Source organism: Sorex araneus, chromosome 3, assembly GCF_027595985.1.
Source record: "Sorex araneus isolate mSorAra2 chromosome 3, mSorAra2.pri, whole genome shotgun sequence".
NCBI classification, from domain to species: domain Eukaryota; kingdom Metazoa; phylum Chordata; class Mammalia; order Eulipotyphla; family Soricidae; genus Sorex; species Sorex araneus.
The window spans coordinates 217,617,555-217,638,154 of record NC_073304.1 but is presented as its reverse complement, the minus strand read 5'-3'; the positions used below and the strand labels follow the sequence as shown (position 1 = coordinate 217,638,154).

The 20,600-nt window shown below is 51.5% G+C and overlaps 1 protein-coding gene across 4 annotated transcripts in view; it reads right to left on the bottom strand.

Moving 5' to 3' along the window:
- Nucleotides 1-20,600, bottom strand: part of WIPF2 (WAS/WASL interacting protein family member 2) — a 43,225-nt gene continuing 22,625 nt past the window's right edge. For all 4 annotated transcript variants that reach the window (XM_055130714.1, XM_055130717.1, XM_055130716.1 and 1 more), the window contains 6 exons: nt 19,310-19,442; nt 18,213-18,329; nt 17,268-17,924; nt 7,244-7,453; nt 5,393-5,494; nt 1-4,858 (listed from right to left, as the gene is read on the bottom strand). In XM_055130714.1, coding sequence (XP_054986689.1) covers nt 4,818-4,858; nt 5,393-5,494; nt 7,244-7,453; nt 17,268-17,924; nt 18,213-18,329; nt 19,310-19,442 — 1,260 coding nt within the window. In that variant the 3' untranslated portion in view covers nt 1-4,817. The remainder of the gene's footprint in view (nt 4,859-5,392; nt 5,495-7,243; nt 7,454-17,267; nt 17,925-18,212; nt 18,330-19,309; nt 19,443-20,600) is intronic.

Here is a 20,600-nt window from a genome sequence, read left to right as displayed (position 1 = left end):
TCAATAAATAGGTAGTTTATTAATCAGATTAATAACAATGGACAAATAATCAGAAACTCAGCCAACCTGGCAAGTCTGGATGAAAATGGAAGGAGGGCTTTTCCCCCCGTCCCGCCTTCACCCTCCCGGATGGGCTTTTCTATCTATTATGTGAGTGATTCATACACACACCCATGGTGAATCAGGATGGGAAACAATCCCGACCTTTTCAAGTGATGAAAGTGCAAGTTACACTCATTAAGTCCTAGAGGTGATTAATGTTGGCTGACCACAGTACACTGAGACCGTCTGGGTTAGTTTTTGCACCTAAAATCAGAGTCTGAGAAAGCCAGCCCAGATTCCGATCTAAAGAGGAATGAAGAAACCAGCCAACACCCACAAAAAAATGTACACCCGCATGAGTTTCTACTCCGCAGTGTGAGAATCTGCCGGGCAAGCAGAGAACAAAAAAAAAATTCTAAAGGACACCAAGGGATGGGCGTGAGGCCAGAAGGGCTTGGGTTCCTGAAACATGGGGGAATGGGACATGAGATGGCAAAGCAGGAAGATGACCAATGCGATCAGAATGGGTAACCATCACCTAACCACCACCGTGACTTTCAAAAATCCTAGGAGGGGAGGAGCTCACAGACGTGACTGCCCAAAGCAATGTACTTCTTTTACCGAGTGCTTCAGTCTACCCACTCATCAACCCGAGCTTCTGAGTTTTTTTCCCCCTCCAGGCCACCACCTGAGGCAGGATTCCAGACACGGGTACAAAGTTGTCATTTGTTTTCTTGGTATGTTTTGTTTTAAAACAAGTTTTAATAAAACCGCACAGCATTCAGAAGAATCGTACCAAAGAATCCAACCTGAGACCAGATTATACAATTTCAGGGGAAGGAGGTTTAGGATCAATGCTAAGTTGGGAGCGGGAGCGCTGTAACCGAAGAGTATAATGTCAAAATAAATCAGACAATAAATTATCTCTTTAAAAGCAATGGATCCACATGCAAAGACGGCCATACACATACACGCACACGCGCTACACACGTGTCATTCTAGCTAGCCTTTTATTCAGTGTTGACTATGACGTCCATGCTGGCTGATGTGGAAAAGGACATACGTCAGATGTGAGAAAAGCAGCCGAGGGCCCCTCTGCCACCAGTGGAATGAGATTGAAGATAATGGGGGGCCCCCACTAAACTGTCAGAAACAAGAGGAAAAAGAAGGAAGCAGCAATCATCAAGGAAGATTTTAATTGCTTCAAAGAGGGAAAGAGGAAGCAAGCACAGAAATCTAACACAAGTAAAGGCACAATGAACGTGGAGTTAAATGGAAGCAACCCCTTCTTGCAGTTCAACAATTAGTCTTTTATGTTTTGTTTTTGTCTGTTTTGAAGGTGGTCAGAGTTTCCTTTTGTTTCGCTTTTAAGAGATGACTCCTGAAAGCAGAGTTCTCGTGCCTTCCATTCCCTACATTAGGGAGGCTTCCAGAAAGCCCCCCATGACCACGTAGCTGGACGGAGATTCAACAGGGAGGAAAGACTATAACTGGAATGTGAAGAATTCGATTTGTAGCTGATCGGAGGTTGGGTTTCCAGGACAGGCAGCCCAGTGTAGGGCCATGCAAGGACCTCGGATGCCCTATACTCCCCCCCCCATAACTTTGCAGACGGACCCTGGAATCACACTCCCCCCCCACTCCCATAAGCACTCAGTCTACAAATTATTTCAAGTGATCAGGAGAATTCAAACATACCCCAGCCCTGAGTTGCTCTGTAGCAAGTCTATTTACAATTTCTTCTCACCTCTCCCTGGAGGTAAGTCTGGGTGTCAAGCTGGGAAGCCAGGGGGTAAAAGGAAGCCCCCATGGCAGTGGCCAGTGTAGTCTCCTGGCCTCTGCCTGCTGGGGGGCAGGGGAGTGGCATTGGGGGTGAGTTCCTGGAGACAGCAGCCTTAGACCCACTGGGTGGGGCAGCCCTGGGCACTTGGCAGGCCCAGGCTCTGCAGCTGGACAGAAAAGGCCACAGCTAAAGTACCCAAGGACTGGGACCCAGGCTCGGTGACCACAGAGGGGAAAAAAGGGGCCTCAAGCTCACTGGAAAATCTGGGGCCACGATCCTGCTTCCCAGAGAGGACGGTAAAAAAAAAAACAACTAGCAAAGTTTTTCCCACGAAGGAAAAAGACATCATAAAACCAAACCCACACAGGGGCTGAAATCTTAACACCGCTTCCTGATGCTTCGCCCGGCACCATCTCTTCCTTCCGGGAGAGGCTGCGGGGAATGAAGGGGATCGGGCAATAGCCTCAACATGAGACCGCCCCATCTTCCACGGAAGAGATGAGGCTCCCACAAGCAGGTCAAAGGTCGCCTTCGAAGTTTTGGTGCTCTTGCAGCTCGTCCACCTGAAACCTCCATTATAAGCTTCTTTACAACGTAAAAAATAGATCATTAACCATGAGGATCACATTCCCATTCTTCAATAGTAAATATACATGATCGTAAATCTGTCATTAACAGAGGGAGCAAATGATGCATAAGGCAAAGACATTTAAAGGGGTGCTATGTCCGCCATGTGCTATGAAGACGCTCCACCTAGCTAGATCTACAACCAGTCCTGTTTGCAGGAGGCCCCGAGAAAATGAAAACAACCAAGCCCGAAGGGACACAGTTCAAAGACAGGGTCAATGGTGGGGCGGGGCAGCAGGTCAGAGGGAAGGGAGGGGTTGGCCCCACTGGAAAGCTGGGGTTTGGCTTTTACTTGTGATACTTCTTGTGATGCTCTATGTTTGAGTCAAGAGAACAAAAACCAACACTTTGATAACGTTGTACAAAAGGCATCAACTCCCATTTCAAAAATAAATGGGAAGACGTCACAGTCCAGGCTCAGCCCTGGCCAGCACCTGCCCGGGACCCAGCTGCGGAGTCTGGGCCTCTCTCCTAGTCCCTCCACTCGCTTCCCGCCCTCAGTGCTGCCACTTTAAGAGGGGGCACTGCCGGGAGAGAACTGCCAACATTGGGAAATAGGAATGGAAAAAAAGAAAAGAAGAAAACAATGATTATAATAAGTTTGGTGACAGATCGAACTGTGATTTGTGCCAAGAGTCAATTGGTCCAGGGGGTGGTGAAGGGAAGGCCTCCACAGAAAACCCGAGCCGGGCCTCTCTCAGCGTGCAGAGGAAGGCCCTGGGGACTCAGCCCGCAGCCCCAACACACGCCTGTGACACAGCTGGTGAAAGGCTGTGACTGGCTGTCCCGCTCTCTCTCAGGGACCATTACGGCAGCCGGCAGCCCTACCTCCCAGGTCTGTAGCATCTCCAGGATCAGCAAGGCTGCAGTCAACCCAGTCCTCCGTGCTGGCCCCCCCAGCCACGCCCAGAGCCACCTAGTCTGAGCACCTGTGTTTCCTGCACTCTTCAGCAAAGAGGCCCCGAAAGTCAATCAATGTACTGCTGCGGGCAGCTGGGGCCCAAGGGCCCAGAAACGCTTCACCTACGCCATAGCGCTTCTTGGCCCGGAGGGACCTTGGACTAGGTTTGAAGCTTCCCTACCCGGCTCTTCCCCCTGGACTAACCCCCGTAGTTCAGGTAGGCGAGGATGAAGGAGGGACGAAGAGGAACTCAAATGAGGAATTACTTTTAAGTCGCTCACAGAGCCAGCCCCTTCCACAAGGGGCTTCACCCTCCCCTTGTCATCCTGGAGCAGCCATCGGGGCTGAAGTGTTGGGTTGTTCTGTTTTCCTGTTTTTGGAGTGCCGGGAATAGAACCCAGAGCCTCACACCCTGGGTTCAAACCCTGGTGGCTTATGGCATGTGCTCTACCACTGAGTCAGTTTCCAACCTGGAAACTGAAGTTTCTGGATGGGACCAAAAGGGTCAGTGGTCTTCAGGGCCAGGCAGACTCAAGGTCAACGTTTAGGCCAGGGACCAGGCCCGATTGTCCTATCACCCACTAGAGTTGGTCCGGAGGCCTGGGAATCTGGGAGGAATGGATGTAAGTGGCTTTTCTCTTTTGGCTTGGGGCGTGGGAGCTGTTCCTTCCTTCAGCCTCAGCATCTTGAGGAGATGGGGTGGGGAGCCCTAGGGGACTGGGGACTCAAATGGCTCCTGGTCCCTTTGCTTAAGTGGGACTGACTAGCTCTACAAGGATTCCCAGTTAATATTATTGATGCTTAGATCAGCCAATTAGTATCTAGTGTTTATATCCAACATTATCCCGGGGCGGAGACACAGAATGGGATCAAGACCAAAATAAAGCAGACCCATTTCCTTGCCCTTTCTCCTAATTCGACCTTTAAAACAGATCACTTCTTGGCAAACTCCTCTCCCGTTCCCGTGACACGTGCCCATCGCCCCAGGTCCTGGCCATGCCAGCCTCCGAGGACGAGGTGGTCCGAGGATGACGACGACGATGGTGGCGATGATGATGACGACGACGAAGACGACAACGGCCCTCCCAAGCTTCCCTGTGGCGAGCAGGAGGTGGCGGCAGAGGTGCCCCTCTCCCTCCTGCTCCGACAGCGAGTCAGTTCATCTCAACAAGGCACCTTTCCCCAGAGGAAAGCAGAGGCGGGAAGCACGTCCTCGTCTGGCCGGCAGGACTTGCGGGAGGAGCGGCGGGGGCAGGGTCTGCGGCCCGTCTCCCCCGGAGTCTGATCCCCCAATCCAGAGACAAGATGCATAGATGGAGGTGGGCGGGAGGACGCCTGGAGTCTAGGGGGCGGGTGCACTGGCGAAACACGCGGGGAGCGCTCATGCAGGGCTGCGGGGTGGCAGGGACCGCTGAGGGAGGAGAGGCTCCGCTCTTTTCCTGAGGAACAGGACCACGCCAGGCCTCACCTGAGAATGGGTGGCAGCGGTGGGGCTCCACGGGCAGCTGCAAAACATCCCAAGGGAAAGAAAAATTACAGACGCGAGGCCCTGACAACCCGAACACTCCTGCAACGAGCCAGGCTCCTGAAAGGAGTTTCAACATTTGCTGTTGTTCTGGCCAAGAAAATGAGGATGAAGAGAAGCAAGTTTCCCCCACAGAAAAACACGACGATTCCACGTTCCCTGTGACGATGGGAAGACTTTTTTTTGAGGGGTGGGTGGTGAGGATAGTACTTATTCCTGGTGGTGCTCATGGGCTGTCTGTCTCTCAGCACCCCCACACCCCCACCAAAACAGAAAGTGCCTTGCCTGCTGTACTATCTCTCTGGCCCCAAGCCCTTTCAAAAAGATTTTGAAAAAAAAAATTTTGGGGGGGGGTCACACCCGGTGATGCACAGGGGTGTTATTCCTGGCTCTGCACTCAGGAATTACTCCTGGTAATGCTCGGAGGATCATAAGGGATGCTGGGGATCAAACCCGGGTCAGCTTGCAAAGCAAACGCCCCAGCCCCCAGAGTCTTTATGACTACTCTTCTCACCTCGGTTTGTTTTGCTGGGGTATATTCTCTGAAAGTGTTTGTATTCTTCAGGAGCGGGAAAGTCCTCCACCGGATGGAAAGAGTATTTCGACTCAAAATCATCTGCAGAAGGAAGAGTGTTAATGCATATTTCCACTTATGCTCCCAGACAGCTCTGCACCTCTGTGCCACTCAGACCCTCTGTCCCCCGCACTCACTGCTGATTTTTGTTTGTGAGCATATCACCGATAGCGCTCAGGGCTTACTTCTGGCTCTGTGCTTAGGGATCAGTCCTGGAGGGCTCGTGGGACCATGTGGGGTACCAAGGATCAAACCTGGGTCAGCAAATACCTTGTCTGTTGTTCTATCTCTTTGGTCCCCCCCTTTTTTAGGTGGTAAGCAGGGGGGTGATGGTGGGGGTTGAGGCCACACCTGGCTTGTTCAGGGCTTCCTACTGGGTCTGTGCTCAGGAATCAGTCCTGGGAGGCTTGGGGATCGAACCTGGAGAACAGCCGCATGCAGCTGGCTCCCTTCCTGATGTGTATTACAGGCACCACTCCCCACACTGAGATTCCCCAGGGGGGTGCTTTGCTCACTAAACCACGGTTTGTCAGGGCAGCAAAGTCACTCCTGTATTCACAAAGGATATGGTCCGAGGTTTAGATTAAGGAATGAGGCTTTGAACTGATTCTTGCAATTTTTCCACCCCAAAGCAGGCATGTAACGGGAAAGGAGCCCAGTTGTTTGCGTGCGAGCAGAAATATAGATGTTTTTCAGAGCCACAGTCATCTTATAGATTATCACCAGGGAAACCAGCCGAGTGGATTCACAAACTGGCAGAAACTCAACTAAAATGAGAACATTTGTCACCAGCCAGAAAGAGCTCTAACCACGTCACTCGTTTCCTCCTGCAACACGGCTTGCACAGTCACCTCATGGACCCCCCACTCCTATTTCCCGTGCCCTTCCATTTGCAGGTTAAATATTCTTTTTTTTTTTTGAGGGGTGAGTTTTGGGTGACACCTGATAATGCTCAGGGGTCACTCCTGAAGTGCTTGGAGAACCACATACGGTGCTAGGAATTGAACTGGGGTCAGCCGTATGCAAGGCAATACCCCTTACCACCTATGCTAACTCTCTGGTGCTGACGGCTCAAATGTTCTGTGGATATGGTTCCGTCACGTTCCAAAGGATACCTTCAAAGAAAAGCCCTGCTCCTCGCCTACTAAAACAGACTGGAGCAAGAGTGGAGAAGAATCAACCATCACAGAATCTAGAATACTGGGCCTAAAGGGTCTATACTGATCTTCCTGGGGTTCTCAAGCCAGGCCTAACAAGGACGGCCTGGACAACCTTTGCTTGGGTCTCCAGCCCCGAGTCACAATCACCTAGGTGGGGTCTAAGCCTCAATCACAACTTGGGAAAAGTTAAAAGCTGATACTCTCCTGCGGGTCAGTCAGTCTCTCCATTCCACAGAGGATGGAAGTGAGGCCCAGAGAGGCGAAGTGACTTCTTCAAAGTAATGAGTACAGCTCGTTAGTGGCTTTGAACAACCAGATAAATACCAATACAGTATTTTGCTTCATCTTTACAGTGCTAAAAAAGGTCCCCTCCTTTCACAGAAAATACAGAGTTCCTGTCTGAATAGAGTGGACGGTCTCACACCTAAAACTCAGCACAATAAGCTATCCCTGGGGAGCGAGAGTGGCTTCTGAGGGAGCACGATGCACCAGCGTGTGGAGACGTCACCTAAGGAAAGCCCTGGGCCTGAGGAGTCGAGGGTAAAGTCAAGAGAGGTACCTCCACGATGGAAGGCCACCTCACGCTGCGGGCCCCATGGGAACTCCAAGAGCAACAGAGCCTGCTACTTACCTAAGAAGGACCGGACAGTGGTAATGGAATCTCTGTGGCCATTCCTCAGGGGTGGGGGGGGTGGAGGTGGGGGCCCAGCTGGCGTCCTGGAAGGCGGAGGCGGGGGTTTTCCTCGGCTCAGGGATTCTGACCCATGCATTCGGTATGGTGGAGGGGGAGGGGGTGCGTCCCGGGCCCCATTTCGGATCATGGGTGGTGGAGGTGGAGGGGCTGCAAGGAAAATGCAAGGCAGTTAGTTTCAGAGGCAGAGGCAGGAGAGATGGTGAGGGGTTTGAATGCCTGGGTGGGATGGTAAGTACCTTATTCGTCTCCCCCACTGCCGCCCAATCTCTTCAACTGCATTATCTGTCTCTCAGATGCAAGGCTCCAAATAGATCTATAATCCTTTGGGGCCGGCCGGAGCAATAGTACAGCAGGGAGTGCCTTGCACGTGGCTGACTGGGATTCGATCTCCAGCATCCCATACACCCCCCACCCCCTCCAAATCCACATACACACACCCGAGCCAGCCAGGAGAAAGTCCTGCACACTGCTAGGTCTGGCGCCAAAACAAAACAGAACAAAAAAAATCTGTAAGCCTTTTCCAATTCCCATGACAGGGATGAGAACCCTACCCATCCCTTCACTTGATCTTTCTGCTTGCTTTTCCATGCCTTCCTCCACAATTCTAATTCAGGGCCTTCTCCTATTAAGTTTAAGGCAAAAAAAAAAAAATCCTCCCCAATGTTCTCTGTGTTTCTAATCTCTTACCCTGCAATTCAATCTGCATACCACCAACTCACTAATCTCCCCGAAATACTTGCTCTGTTTTTCTCGAGGGCTTTGCACTTCCTACATCATAAAGTTTCGATTCCCTAGTTCCCAGGCTCGCTGGGTCGCACGAACTATCCTTTCTCACCCAGAAACCTACTACCTAGGTCTGGTGACCCGCTCCTCCTCCTGGCACCCCTCCACTGTTACTTCTGTCTCTCCTGAGCACTCTACTCCACTTACGTGCCTCTTCCCTGGCACACAGTAGAGCTAAGTCAGAGCAGTGTGCAGTCCTGAACTCAGCACGGGGCTCATGAATAAACTGAAGGGCACGTGCTTTGCTCTTGGGGTTTCCCCACGTTACCCTTCCTGGACTAGATTAGCACTAATAGAGCTCATCTAGGCCTGCAATGCAATTCCATCTTCTAGATCCGAGTCTTTTTTTTTTTTTTTTTTTTTGCTTTTTGGGTCACACCCGGCGATGCACAGGGGTTACTCCTGGCTTTGCACTAAGGAATTACTCCTGGCGGTGCTCAGAGGACTATATGGGATGCTGGGAATCAAACCTGGGTCGGCTGCGTGCAAGGCAAACACCCTACCCGCTGTGCTATTGCTCCAGCCCTAGATCCAAGCCTTGGCTTTCTCAAGGCTGTGTCACTGATTTTAACACTTTGTAGGTTAAAATAATTCAGTAATTTTTCAGGGCCGGAGTGACAGTACTCTATCACTCTATCTCTATCGCACTCGGCCAACCGGGTTTGATCCCCAGCATCCCACATGGTTCCCCAAGCACCGCCAAAAGTAATTTCTGAGTGCAGAGCCTAACCCCTGTGCATCACTGGGTGTGACCCCCCAAAAAAAATGAAAAGAGAGAAAAATTTTAAAAATTCAGTAATTTTTCAAATATGTGTAGTAGGTTCTTCTGCTGAAGTCTCATACCTCCACTGACAATCTTGTTGGTCAAAAATTGGGAGCTGCAGAATTGCTCCAAACTAGTTTATAGACAGATACATAAATATAATCAGATGATAGTCACATCTCACTTCTAAAGTTGCTCCACACCAAGCACCAATAGAAATATTTGTACCTATCTCTTTCTTGGCGGGGTAACCACACCTGACAGTGCTCAGAGGTTGCTCCCGGCTCTGCATTCAAGGATCACTCCTGATGGGCTTAAGGTGCTAGAAATCGAACCCAGGTTGGCCAAGTGCAAGGCAAATGCCCTCCCTGCTAAATGACCACTCTCCTCTGTACTGACATCTGACTCTACTTTGGGGTCATCTTCAAAACTCAAATACACCCGTGAAGAGCAAATATCTGCCACAATGTAGGAGGTAATATCAAAAGCAAGTCTGGAGGAATGACTGGAATTGCATTACTTCCATTGTTTACACCGGTCACAATAATAGCAGCTCTCTTTTTCCCTTCTTGGTGCTGGGGATTGAACACAGAGCCTCACGCATTGCAAGCTGTCTGCTCCACCACTGAGCCCTGTCCCCAGCCCCAACAGCTACATTCTTAGATATCCTGATAAAAAATACTGTCCTGGGGGCCGGAGTGATAGCACAGCGGGTAGGGCGTTTGCCTTGCATGCGGCCAACCCAGGTTCCATTCCCAGCATCCCATATGGTCCCCCAAGCACCACCAGGAGTAATTCCTGAGTACATGAGCCAGGAGTAACCCCTGTGCAACGCTGGGTGTGACCCAAAAATCGGAAAAAAAAAACAAAAACAAAAAAAACTGTCCTGAGCTCATTATATTATCTCTAAGGGGTGATCAGGTACTAGGGATTAAGCTTAAGCCTTCACCCTTCAAGTTTTTTTTTTTTTTTTTTGCTTTTTGGGTCTCACCTGGTGATGCACAGGGGTTACTCCTGGCTTTGCACTCAGGAGTTACTCCTGGTGGTGCTCAGGGGACCATATGGGATGCTGGGGATTGAACCCGGGTCGGCTGCGTGCAAGGCAAACGCCCTACCCACTGTGCTATTGCTCCAGCCCCTTCACCCTTCAAGTATTAAATCTTAAGCAGTTCTTATAGTCACCCTTGCAAAATATGTGTTGTTATTCCCATTTCACCAATGAGGAAACTCAGGTTTATCTAAGGTCACAGAGCTAATAGAATTACACCCAGCATACACCTGCTGTTTCCACTATGCTTCTCATACTTAACCACAAGTGTGTGTGTGTATCTCACGGCAACAAATTTACAACCTCGTGAGATGGAATGAGGCTATCTCTGGAATCCAGGCCATGTCCAGGGAATAGCTGTTACCCAAAGAGAGCACACAGGAAGATTGCATGGCTTAATTGTTTCAGTAATACATCTACTATTCCTCCTGAACAACTCTCAGAATCTCCAGGGAGAAGCTGCAGTTAAGCAAGTAAGAGCAATGAGACTACAAACACAGACAAGGAGTCCAGATCCGGAAGTCCAGCTCATTTCCACTCCTGTAATGCATGCAGAATGCCGCTTTTTTTATTTTCTTTTTGGGTCACACCCGGCGATGCACAGGGGTTACTCCTGGCTCTGCACTCAGCAATTATTCCTGGCGATGCTCGGGGGACCATATGGGATGCTGGGAATTGAACCCGGGTCAGCCCTGTGCAAGGCAAAAGTCCTACCTGCTGTGCTATCTTTCCAGCCCCGTCAACGTTTTTCGAGGTCTTATTTAAGTACAGATAGTGGCCATTAGAGGAAATAATTATAGAACTCTCTGAGTCTTGTTTTCATTACAAAACTGCTGAAACCGGGAGCAGAGCGATACAACAACTGGTAGGGCGTTTGGGTAGGGCGTTTGTCTTGCATGCAAGCTAACTTGGGTTCTGTTCAAGCCTCAGCATCCCATAAGGTCCCTTAGCACCACCAGGAGTAATCCCTGGGTGCAAAGCCAGGAGAAACTCCTGAGCATAGTTAGGTGTGACCCAAAAAGCAGAAAAACCAAACCAAACTGTTCAAGCCACAGACAGCTCTTTCAGGTTATCCTAGAAATAGTTCCCTGAAAGCTCAGATTTCTCAGAGCCCTGAGAATTCGTCCCTACCCGCAGGGCAGGGTGAGGGAGAGAAAGACAGGATTAGCAAAGTGCACTAGAGCCAGGCAGGCGGCAGGAATCAGAGCAATCTGGACAGACAGAGCAAAGGAGACAGCTCCAAGGGCTGAACACAAGCTCTTTGTGCAAGAGGCCCAGGTTTGACTCCCAGCATCACATGATCCCCTGGGCACATCAGGAATGATCCCTGAGCCCAGAGCCAGGAGTAATTACTGAGCACAGTGGGGTGTGGCCCCAAAAACAAGAAAAAAATAAGTATGATCTGCCTGGCAGCCTCAGTGCCTCCCCGCCCCCCACCCCGGTCACCCCAGCCAGGTACTGCAGATCTAGTCAAGGCTGAGCGCTTCTGCCAGATCCAGCTTTAAGATCCTGTCAAGTGCTAGAGAGGCAGTTACAGCAGGGAGCAGTTTGTCTTGCACGTGGCTGGCTGACTTGGGTTCTGTCCCCGGCTGCCCATGTAGTCCCCCAAGAACCTCCAGGAGTAATTCCTGAGCAAAGCCAGCAGTAAACCCTGAGCATCACTGGGTGTGGCCCCAAGACAAAAATAAGAAAAATAAACTATCCTGTCGTGTGACAAAATTGAACCCTAAGAAACAACTAGTTAAAAAAAAAAAAACCAACTTTGGGGTGGGAAATGTCCTCTTACTATCATGATAATCTCAATTTTGAGGAAAAGGCGGTAACATCAATTCTCTTTAAAAAAAGAAGAAAATAATAAAAAGTCCCTGAACAGGCTGGAAGTCCTTTGCATAAAGCCATGAATATGCTTGAGTTTACACGGCATTTCATACAGGGCTTCTTTTACAACCACCCCTGGGAGTTCTGTGAAAAGCAATCGAAGATGAAGAAGCAAACCGAGTGATCTTTTTCATTTGGGGGCCCTACCTGGGGTGTGTGCGCACAACCCCCTGAACACGCTTGCTGGCCCATGGCAGACATTTAAAAACTCCTCAGCTCAACCCACAGAATCGCACCTTTCTTCACTTCCATTCCTGGATGGGGTCAGAAAGGCCAGACTCTGTTCGTGTACAGGGTCTCCCTTCAGGGGGTGAAGCCACACCTGGAGGTGCTGGGAGATCACGCTGTGCCAGGGCTGAACATGGCTCCCACACAGGAAGCATGCGCTCACACCCTTTGAGTCATCCCAAACTCTGTGTTCACACAAAGAACCTTAAAAGAGGGGCTGGAGCAATAGCACAGCGGGTAGGGCGTTTGCCTTGCATGCGGCGACCTGGACCTGGGTTCGATTCCCAGCATCCCATAAGGTTCCCTGAGCACCGCCAGGGGTAATTCCTGAGTGCAGAGCCAGGAGTAACCTCAGTCCATTGCAGGGTGTGACCCAAAAAAACAAAAACAAAAAAAGAACCTTAAAAGAAACCCCTATGTTAAAAAAAAAGAATTTCAAACCTTATCTGCTGCACAAGTGCCTGCTCGCAGAATGCAAAGCTGTTACCTAACAAGCACATATAGATAACAGGCTTTTACACTGCTTCAGGTAACACAGCCTCCTAATCAATGATCAGTACCTACTGGGACTGTTCACAGGAAAAAGCTGCAAAGCCATCTTTGCGGGATGTGGCTCGAAGTCCACTGATCTAGGATGCGGGGCCACAGAGCTGAGAGAGCTGACCTGGTCTGCCTTCCTCAAGCTCTAATTTCAGTCAAGCCAGTCTATAAAACCATTACACAACTTCTACTTTTTTCAGGGTTCCTTAATCCCCTCCTCACCCAGTTTAATACCACGGCCCACTGCAACAATTACTCCCTTCCACACAACCCTAATCCCTCCACCTCCCTCTCCCCCTTAAGAGTCACACGTGCCTAAAAAACACGAACCCTGGGCCAGACAGAAAGTATAGGAGTTATCGCACTTGCCTTGCAGGTGACCGACCCCAGATTCGTCCCCAGAACCAACAGTGAATAACTCCTCGGCACCGCTGGGCACAGCACACATGCACACACACATGCTAATGCTGGCTGGCATGGATTTTGGGGGAGCGGGGCGGGGGTGGCTGAGGGGGGGTGATTTGTTTCATGATCCTTGGGTGGACACAGGACTTCTCAAGCGCTTCACATACACACTCCAACAAACCCTGGCTAACAAGGATTTTTTTCTTGTGGGGAGGGGGGTAATGTATTTTGTTTTGCAATCTCTGGGTATTAAACGCGGGGCCTCACAAGCGATCACAAGGCCAAGTGTTGGAACAATGAGCTACAATCCCGGCCACTAGCCCTGGTCACACATATTCTATCCCTCAGAAGTATCTGCAGACACGGAGCGCACATGAGGTGCCGGCCTCACAGGCAGCCTATGGGCCCGATCTCGAGTGGGTCTTCTGAGGGGCTGCTAGGCCTGGCACCTTCCCCGAGTCCCTTCTCTCTCCCACACAACTCAGTCTAAGCATCTCTGGCCCTTTCTGTCTGCCTCCAAATCTCCCTCTCCAGGGCTCCAGGGAAGAACACACCCATGTCTGACATGTGAGGCTCAGCTGCACCCCCCCCATCCCACGTTTCCCCCACAGGACTGCCAGGTATGGCCCCGAGGGCCTCTGGCACCACCAGGCCAAAGCATGTTGTGAACCACCAGGCCCACATGCTCCTACCACAACCATTGACTTTTTTTTTTTCCTTTTTGGGTCATACCCCGCAATGGGCAGGGGTTACTCCTGGCTCTGAACTCAGGAATTACTCCTGGCAGTGCTCCGGGGACCCTATGAGATGCTGGGGGTGGAACCCAGGTTGGCTACGTGCAAGCCAAACACCCCACCCTCTGTGCCATGCTCCAGCCCCCACTGACCCACTTCTGTTGATAGACTCTACTTCCCTCCTTTCCGATGGATGTCATAATTATCTGGACTCTCATCTTTACCAAAGGTCAACATTACCTAAGGGTCAGATTTCTACTCCTTGCCTTTGCAAGAACATTACTCGGACAACTCTTCCTGAGTATCATTCCATCGGCACAGACACAAGAGATGGAACTATCTCCCATCTTGCACGGTGGGGGGCGGGGGGACCCCTACGCCCACATGTTCCTCCAGCAAACATTCCATCTGCCTGCCTCCCGGCTGCCCTGACGGCAAACTCCTCCTTACCGAGTTCTCACCGAGTTGCCTTCTCCAGTTCCTGTCTTTCCTGTGCTCTTGCGGCCACCCAAGCACTCTCACCTTCACCCTGCACCACTAGTCACAGGAGTCCCGAGCGGCTGGGGGGGTGGTCACAATAAAGGGCTCCCAAGCTGCCAGAACAAAGTCACTCTACAACTCACCTGCCCACCTGCCTCCAAGGGCCCAGCGGAGGCAGGCGCTCTCCCCTCCCTCCCTCTTTCCAGCTCCCTCCGTCCCTCTCTAAGGTCTTTCTGGATCCTCTGCTTAACTTACCTCCCTTGAGCGCAAAGGCAGGAGGGCCAACGGCCTCAGGACCTTATGGACATTCAGTTTGAGCCAGTCACACCTAGCACGTGGGGTTTTCAGTTCCACTCACTTTCTCTTCTGAGCCCAACCCTCTCCCTGGAACTCCGGATGTGGTCACTCATATTTCTTCCTGGAAGTGCTGTAGGCACTCTCAACTTAACAAGCTGGGACAAGTCCTTGCCTTGCATGTGGCCAACCTAGGTTCGAGCCACGGCACCACATGTGGTCGCCCAAGTCATGAGTCCCTCTGGGAGTGAAACCTTGAGTGCAGAGTCAGGAGTAAGCTTTGAGCACCTCCAGGTGTGGCACAAAACCCGAAAGAACCAAAAAACAAAAAATTGACTTTAATTGTCCCAAACTGAGCACCTATCTCCCCCCCAAACTTTTGATAGTCCTATCCATCTGTCCAGTTCCAACAATAGTCTCCTTCGGAGGTCTCCTTCTGCCACTTTTTTTTTTTTTTTTGCTTTTTGGGTCACACCTAGCGATGCTCAGGGGTTACTCCTAGCTTTGCACTCAGGAATTACTCCTGGCAGTGCGTGGGGGACCATATGGGATGCTGGGGATCGAACCTGGGTCGGCCGCGTGAAAGGCAAATGCCCTACCCACTGTGCTATCGCTCCGGCCCTCCTTTTGCCACTCTTATTCCTTTGCAATCTGTTCATAATAGCTAAGCTGGTAGTGGTGGTGGTGGTGGTGGTGGTGGTGTGTGTGTGTGTGTGTGTGTCTAAGCTGGTGGGTTGTGTGTGTGTGTGTAAGCTGGCGGGTTGTGTGTCTCACATCCAGTAGTGCTCAGCATTTATTCCCGACTCTGAACTCAGTAATCACCCCTTGTAGTTTTTGAAGGGGCTTATAAGGTGGTGTGTGTGCGTGTGTGTGTGTGTTTATGTGTGGCCATGGGACAAGTCCTTGCCTTGCATGTGGCCAACCCAGGTTATAAGATGTTGGGTGTGTGTGTTGGGTGTGTGTTGGGTGTGTGTGATCCAGGAGTGCTCATGTGTTGGGTGTGGGGTATGTGTGTGTGTGTGTGTGTGTGATCCAGGAGTGCTCATATGTTGGGTGGTGTGTGTGTGTGTGATCCAGGAGTGCTCAGCATTTACTCCCGACTCTAAACTCAGCAATCACCCCTGATAGTGTCTGAGGGGCCTTACAAAGGTGCTGGGGATTAAACCTGGGTCTGCTGCGTGCAAGGCAAGCACCTTATCCACTGTACTATCTCTCTGACAGCTAGGCTGGTGATCTTTTAAAAAGGTAAACTGGGGCTGGAAAGGATAGTATAGCAGACAGGGCACCTGCCTTGTATGTGGCCAACCCGAACCCTGGCATCCCATATGCCCCGGGCATCTCCCGGAGTAATTCCAGAGTGCAGAGCCTGGCATGCTAGGTAGTGACCGAAAAACAGAGTAACAAAATCAAAAACAAACTGGTGGGGCTAAAGCAATGGTATAGTGGGTAAGCCTTCCTTGACACTACCCTATCTCACCCCCAATCCCTCAACTTAAACTATAATCACAGACTGGAGAAAGAGTGCAGGAAGTTATACATGGGCCTTGTAAATGACTATGCCGGGCATGACCCTAGTTTAGAATTCTAAATAGTCAGGAATAGCTTCTGAATACCACTGGGTGTGAGCCAACACCTCTGCCTTCAACCTCTGCCTCCCGCCTCTCTCTCCCTCCCCCCGACCTTCTTCCCTCCCTTCCCCCCCTCAATACCCTATCTCCCTTCTCTGCTGTGTCTTCTTTTCTTTTTTGGTTTCAGCGGTGTACAGGAGACCATGTAGTACCAGGGATCAAACCCAGGGTTCCACGTGCACAAAACATGCACTCCTGGGGCTGGAGCAATAGCATAGCCGGTAGGGTTTTTGCCTTGCACTCGGCCAACCCGGGTTCAATTCCCAGCATCCCATATGGTCCCCCGAGTACCGCCAGGAGTAATTCCTGAGTGCATGAGCCAAGAGTAACCCCTGTGCATTGTCGGGTGTGACCCAAAAAGCAAAAAAACAAAAACAAACAAAAAAAACATGCACTGCCTAGCCCTCTGCCTTGTTTCCTGGAAGCATCTACGCGTGCGCTCTCTCTCTCTCTCTCTCTCTCTATATATATATATATATTTTTTTTTTTTTTGGCGGCGGGGGGGGGGCCCAAAACCCAGCAATGCACAGGGGTTACTCCTGGCTCTGCACTCAGGAATTACTCCTGGCGGTGCTCAGGAGACCATATGGGATGCCGGAGATCAAACCTGGGTCAGCTGTGTACAAGGCAAACACCCTACCCGCTGTGCTATTGCTCCAGCCCCGCTATATATATTTAGATATACTGTGTTTTGGCTTTTGGTGGTGCCAGGGATTGAACCCGGGGCCTTACACATCAAAGGCAAGTAAAGTGCCCTGATGTTGGGGTACATCCCTGGCCTATTTAATTTTCTGGGGAAAGTCTACACCCAGTGATGCTCAGGGGTTACTCCTTGCTCAGCACTCAGGAATTATTCCTGTTAGTGCTCGGGATACCATAGGGGATGCCAGGGATCAAACTGGGGTTGGTTGCATGCAAGACAAACGCCCTACCCGCTGTACTATCGCTCTGGTGCCACTCACCTATTTATTTTTGACCAATTGCTCAAGACAACGGGACATTGTTGGGGGAAGCGGGTGGAGGTAATATGCTTATCTTACGTATTTAACGACCCTCTGACATTCAATACACCTCCTGAGTATCTCACGCTTTCCCATCAATGAAGGAGCTTTGGGGAAGAGGGTGAAAATAAAAGTCAACTCTCAAACTTATGGGGAGGGGAGCGCTTGTCGGCACTTACCTGCTCCCCGACTGGGAGGGTCTCGGGCTGGGGGGGGCGGCCTGTTACTCTGTAAAGAGGGGGACACTGAGGTGGGTGGAGGAGGCGCCAGGCCTCTGACAGGCCCTGGTGTCTTCCTATGCAAAGAATTGTGTCTCTGTGGCAGCTCCGGGGCAGACTCGTTCGTGGGGCTGGAGGGCCCGTTGGGGACCCCTGGAGGTTGGCGGTAAGGCGGCGGCGGAGGAGCCAGAGACTGGCCACTTGGTCCGGTTCGGATATTCACAGGGGAAGGAGGTGGCTTCACGGGGGGTGGAGCCGGAGGCCCCTCGCGGCCCGGGTGAAGCCTCTGTCCGGGGGTGGGCGGCAAGGGCTTCTCCCTGTTGTAGGCCGGGCCTTTGCCACTGTGCACGGGCAGAGGGGTGGGGGGCGCATTGGCCCGGCGCCCTGGCGGTGGCGGCGGCGGGGCGGAGGAGCTGTGCTTCATGCCGCTACTGCTGGTGCTGTTGGGCCGAGAGAGGTCTGGCAGCGAGGGTCTCTGCATCCGGGGGAGCTCGGGGAGGGAGGCGCGGCTGCTCTCCGTGTCATCCTGAGGGCGCCCGCCGGCTGCTGACACGGGGGGCCGGGGGGCAGCAGCTCGAGCACTGGGGGCCTGCAGGGTGGGCTTCCCAGCCAGGTTCTCTACAAACACACGGGACAGCACTGGGTCAGCAGAGCTAGAGCGTTTCCCTCAGGATGTCCACGTCCCCCAGGCCCGGGGTGCCTGGGCGCGGCAACGTGGCCTCTCCTCTCGCTCCAGGCTCAGACCCACCGAGAGGCCGCCCCAAAGCCTGACCCGGCCCCTCGGCCTTTCTGTATCTGGCTCTAACTCCCCTCTGCCCCCACATCACGCCCCAACCACATCCTGCCCGCCGGGGAGCAGAGTAGCGACCCGCTTAGGGAACACCTAGACGCGAACACACGCGTTACCTGCAATGTCCTTGGTGCCCACGGGCCTGAGCTTGGGCACGCCGCCCTGGAAGAGAGGTCCTTTGGGCTGCAGGGCCGCAGTTCCGGAGCCATAACCACCACCACTCCCTTTGGGTTCTAGAACACACACCAAAGAGCTTTCACTTCGTGACCAAATCAGTGCTGAAGAGAAACCCCTCCTCTGCCTGGGTTTTAACTTTGCAAAAAAAAACAAACACACAAAAAAACCCCAAAAAAACCCCTGCTTTTGTTTATTAAAAAATATATATATATATATATATATATATGTGTGTGTGTGTGTGTGTGTGTGTGTATGTATACACACACACAAATATATGGATGAGGGACAGCTTCAGGGTAAAGCACGCATGAGGCCTTCCACTTGACCCCAGGCACCTCATGATCCCCTTGTGTACCCCTGGTGGGCTCCAGCACTGCTGGCTGTGACTCCATTAAACAAAAAAAGTTAGGAGTCAGAGAGACAATACAAGGCTTGCAGGCAGTCGAACCTGGCTTGATCCCCAGTCCCTGGTCCCCAAGCAGCCCTGGAGGCCCCAGAGCACCACCAGGGGTGCACAGGAAAACCCCAACACTGCAGGGTCCACTGGGCATCATCTTTGGGCCCTTGCATTGAATTACCAGCCCAGTTGGCCAGGCACTGCCTAGAGGGGCCCATGACGCCTCAGGGCAGTTCTTGGGAGCCCCAACAAAAATGAAAATTAGAAAAACTTACTTTTTTTGACTCATGTATGAGCTAACACCCCAAAGATTTATCAGACTGGATATTTGTGGCAATTATAAAAGAATCACATGTTCCCGAAGGCCAATTCCCAGGTATGGCAGCTCCAGAGAGAAAAGCCAAGAAATACCCAGCTCGTGTTAGAGCTGGAGAGGGTTATCTGAGATCCAAGAACGCTTCCGAAAGGTCAGAAAGGAATCTCTCGAGTGTGAGGAAGAAGAGAGTGAAGAGAAGATAGTGAAGGAACAGCCACAGGAAACACTCCCAAAGGACCGCGCTGGGACACTCAAGGCCCGACAACCAAAGCGACACGTTGGCCGAGTGTCCAGGCCAACCCCAGGGGAGAAAGCTCACTCACTCTCGAGGATGGGAGCACTGCGGTCGTTAATGTGGGTCACCTTCTTCAGCTTGGTCCCTTTGCAGATGTCCTGCAGGAGAGCCCCGCGGCCCCGCTGTTCCTCCCTGCTCAGCTTGGGCGGCTCTGTGCTCGCCTGGAGGGAGAGGGAAACAGCCTTCAGCAAAGCCTGGACAAAGGGCCGAAATGAATGGTATTCCACTCACTCCCTGTCATTCCTCCCATACCACCCCTCCTGGCTCACCCTGTGAAGGGTGTATCTCTCCGATTCAAGAACTCTACAGAGGCTGACGCCACGGCTGACAACCTTTTTTCTACCAAGGGCTGTTTGGATATTATTGTTATTGGGGAGAGTTATGGGGGGACCATATGAAGGAACATGGCTTGCGAGGGATTGAACCCAGGTCAACTGTGTACAAGGCAAGTGCCCGATCTGCTATGCTATCTCTCCAGCTCCGTGTGGGTACTTCTGACGTTTGCAGGCCAGACAATACATGAGACAGCTGCCCCTGAGAAACCTACCTGGCTGTCCAGTCAGGTCCCAGGGCTAGACCACATGACGCTGCAGGCCTTCCTTACATGGATGTTTCCCGCCCTGGTCTACACTACTGCTTACCTAGTACCTATGATGTGCCAGGCTCGTGTGCTATGTCCTTTATATGTTATCCTCACCATCAAGGCAGACATTTGCTGAGTCCCTGAGACGTGTACCTCAGGCACTGTGCTAAGCACATCACCACAAAATCTCACTTAAACCTAAAACAGAGACGGGATCTGGCACCAGTGGCAGAGCACGGAATGCCCGGTACATGTGAGGTCCTGGGTCAACGCCCCTGTCTAACCAGCACCTCATCAGCAACAATACCTGGTGCTGCTGGGTCCCCACGCTCTACAACAATGATGACGACAACAGAACTAAATCCCAAACTATCCCTATGGGATGAGGTCATCATTACCCATCTGAAAAGTGTGCGTCCAAAGCTGTGTAATTTCACAAGCTCTTGCACTAAGAAACTTACTTTACCAGGTAAACAGGAAAGCAAGAAGCCAAACTGACACACCTTCCCTCAACGCACATGGTGCCCTATTGTCTCCCTCTTCAGACTATCTTCTGAATGACACCAAGAAGCAGACTTCCCACTCCTAAGATAAGAAAATGAAGGCTTAGGAAAGTTAACATCACATGACTTAAATGCACGGCTGAGATTTGAATGCTGACCCGACTGGTATTCTCAAGATCATTTATCCTCCCGATTTTAATTTTTTTTTTTTATTTTAGGGTCTCACAGTGCTC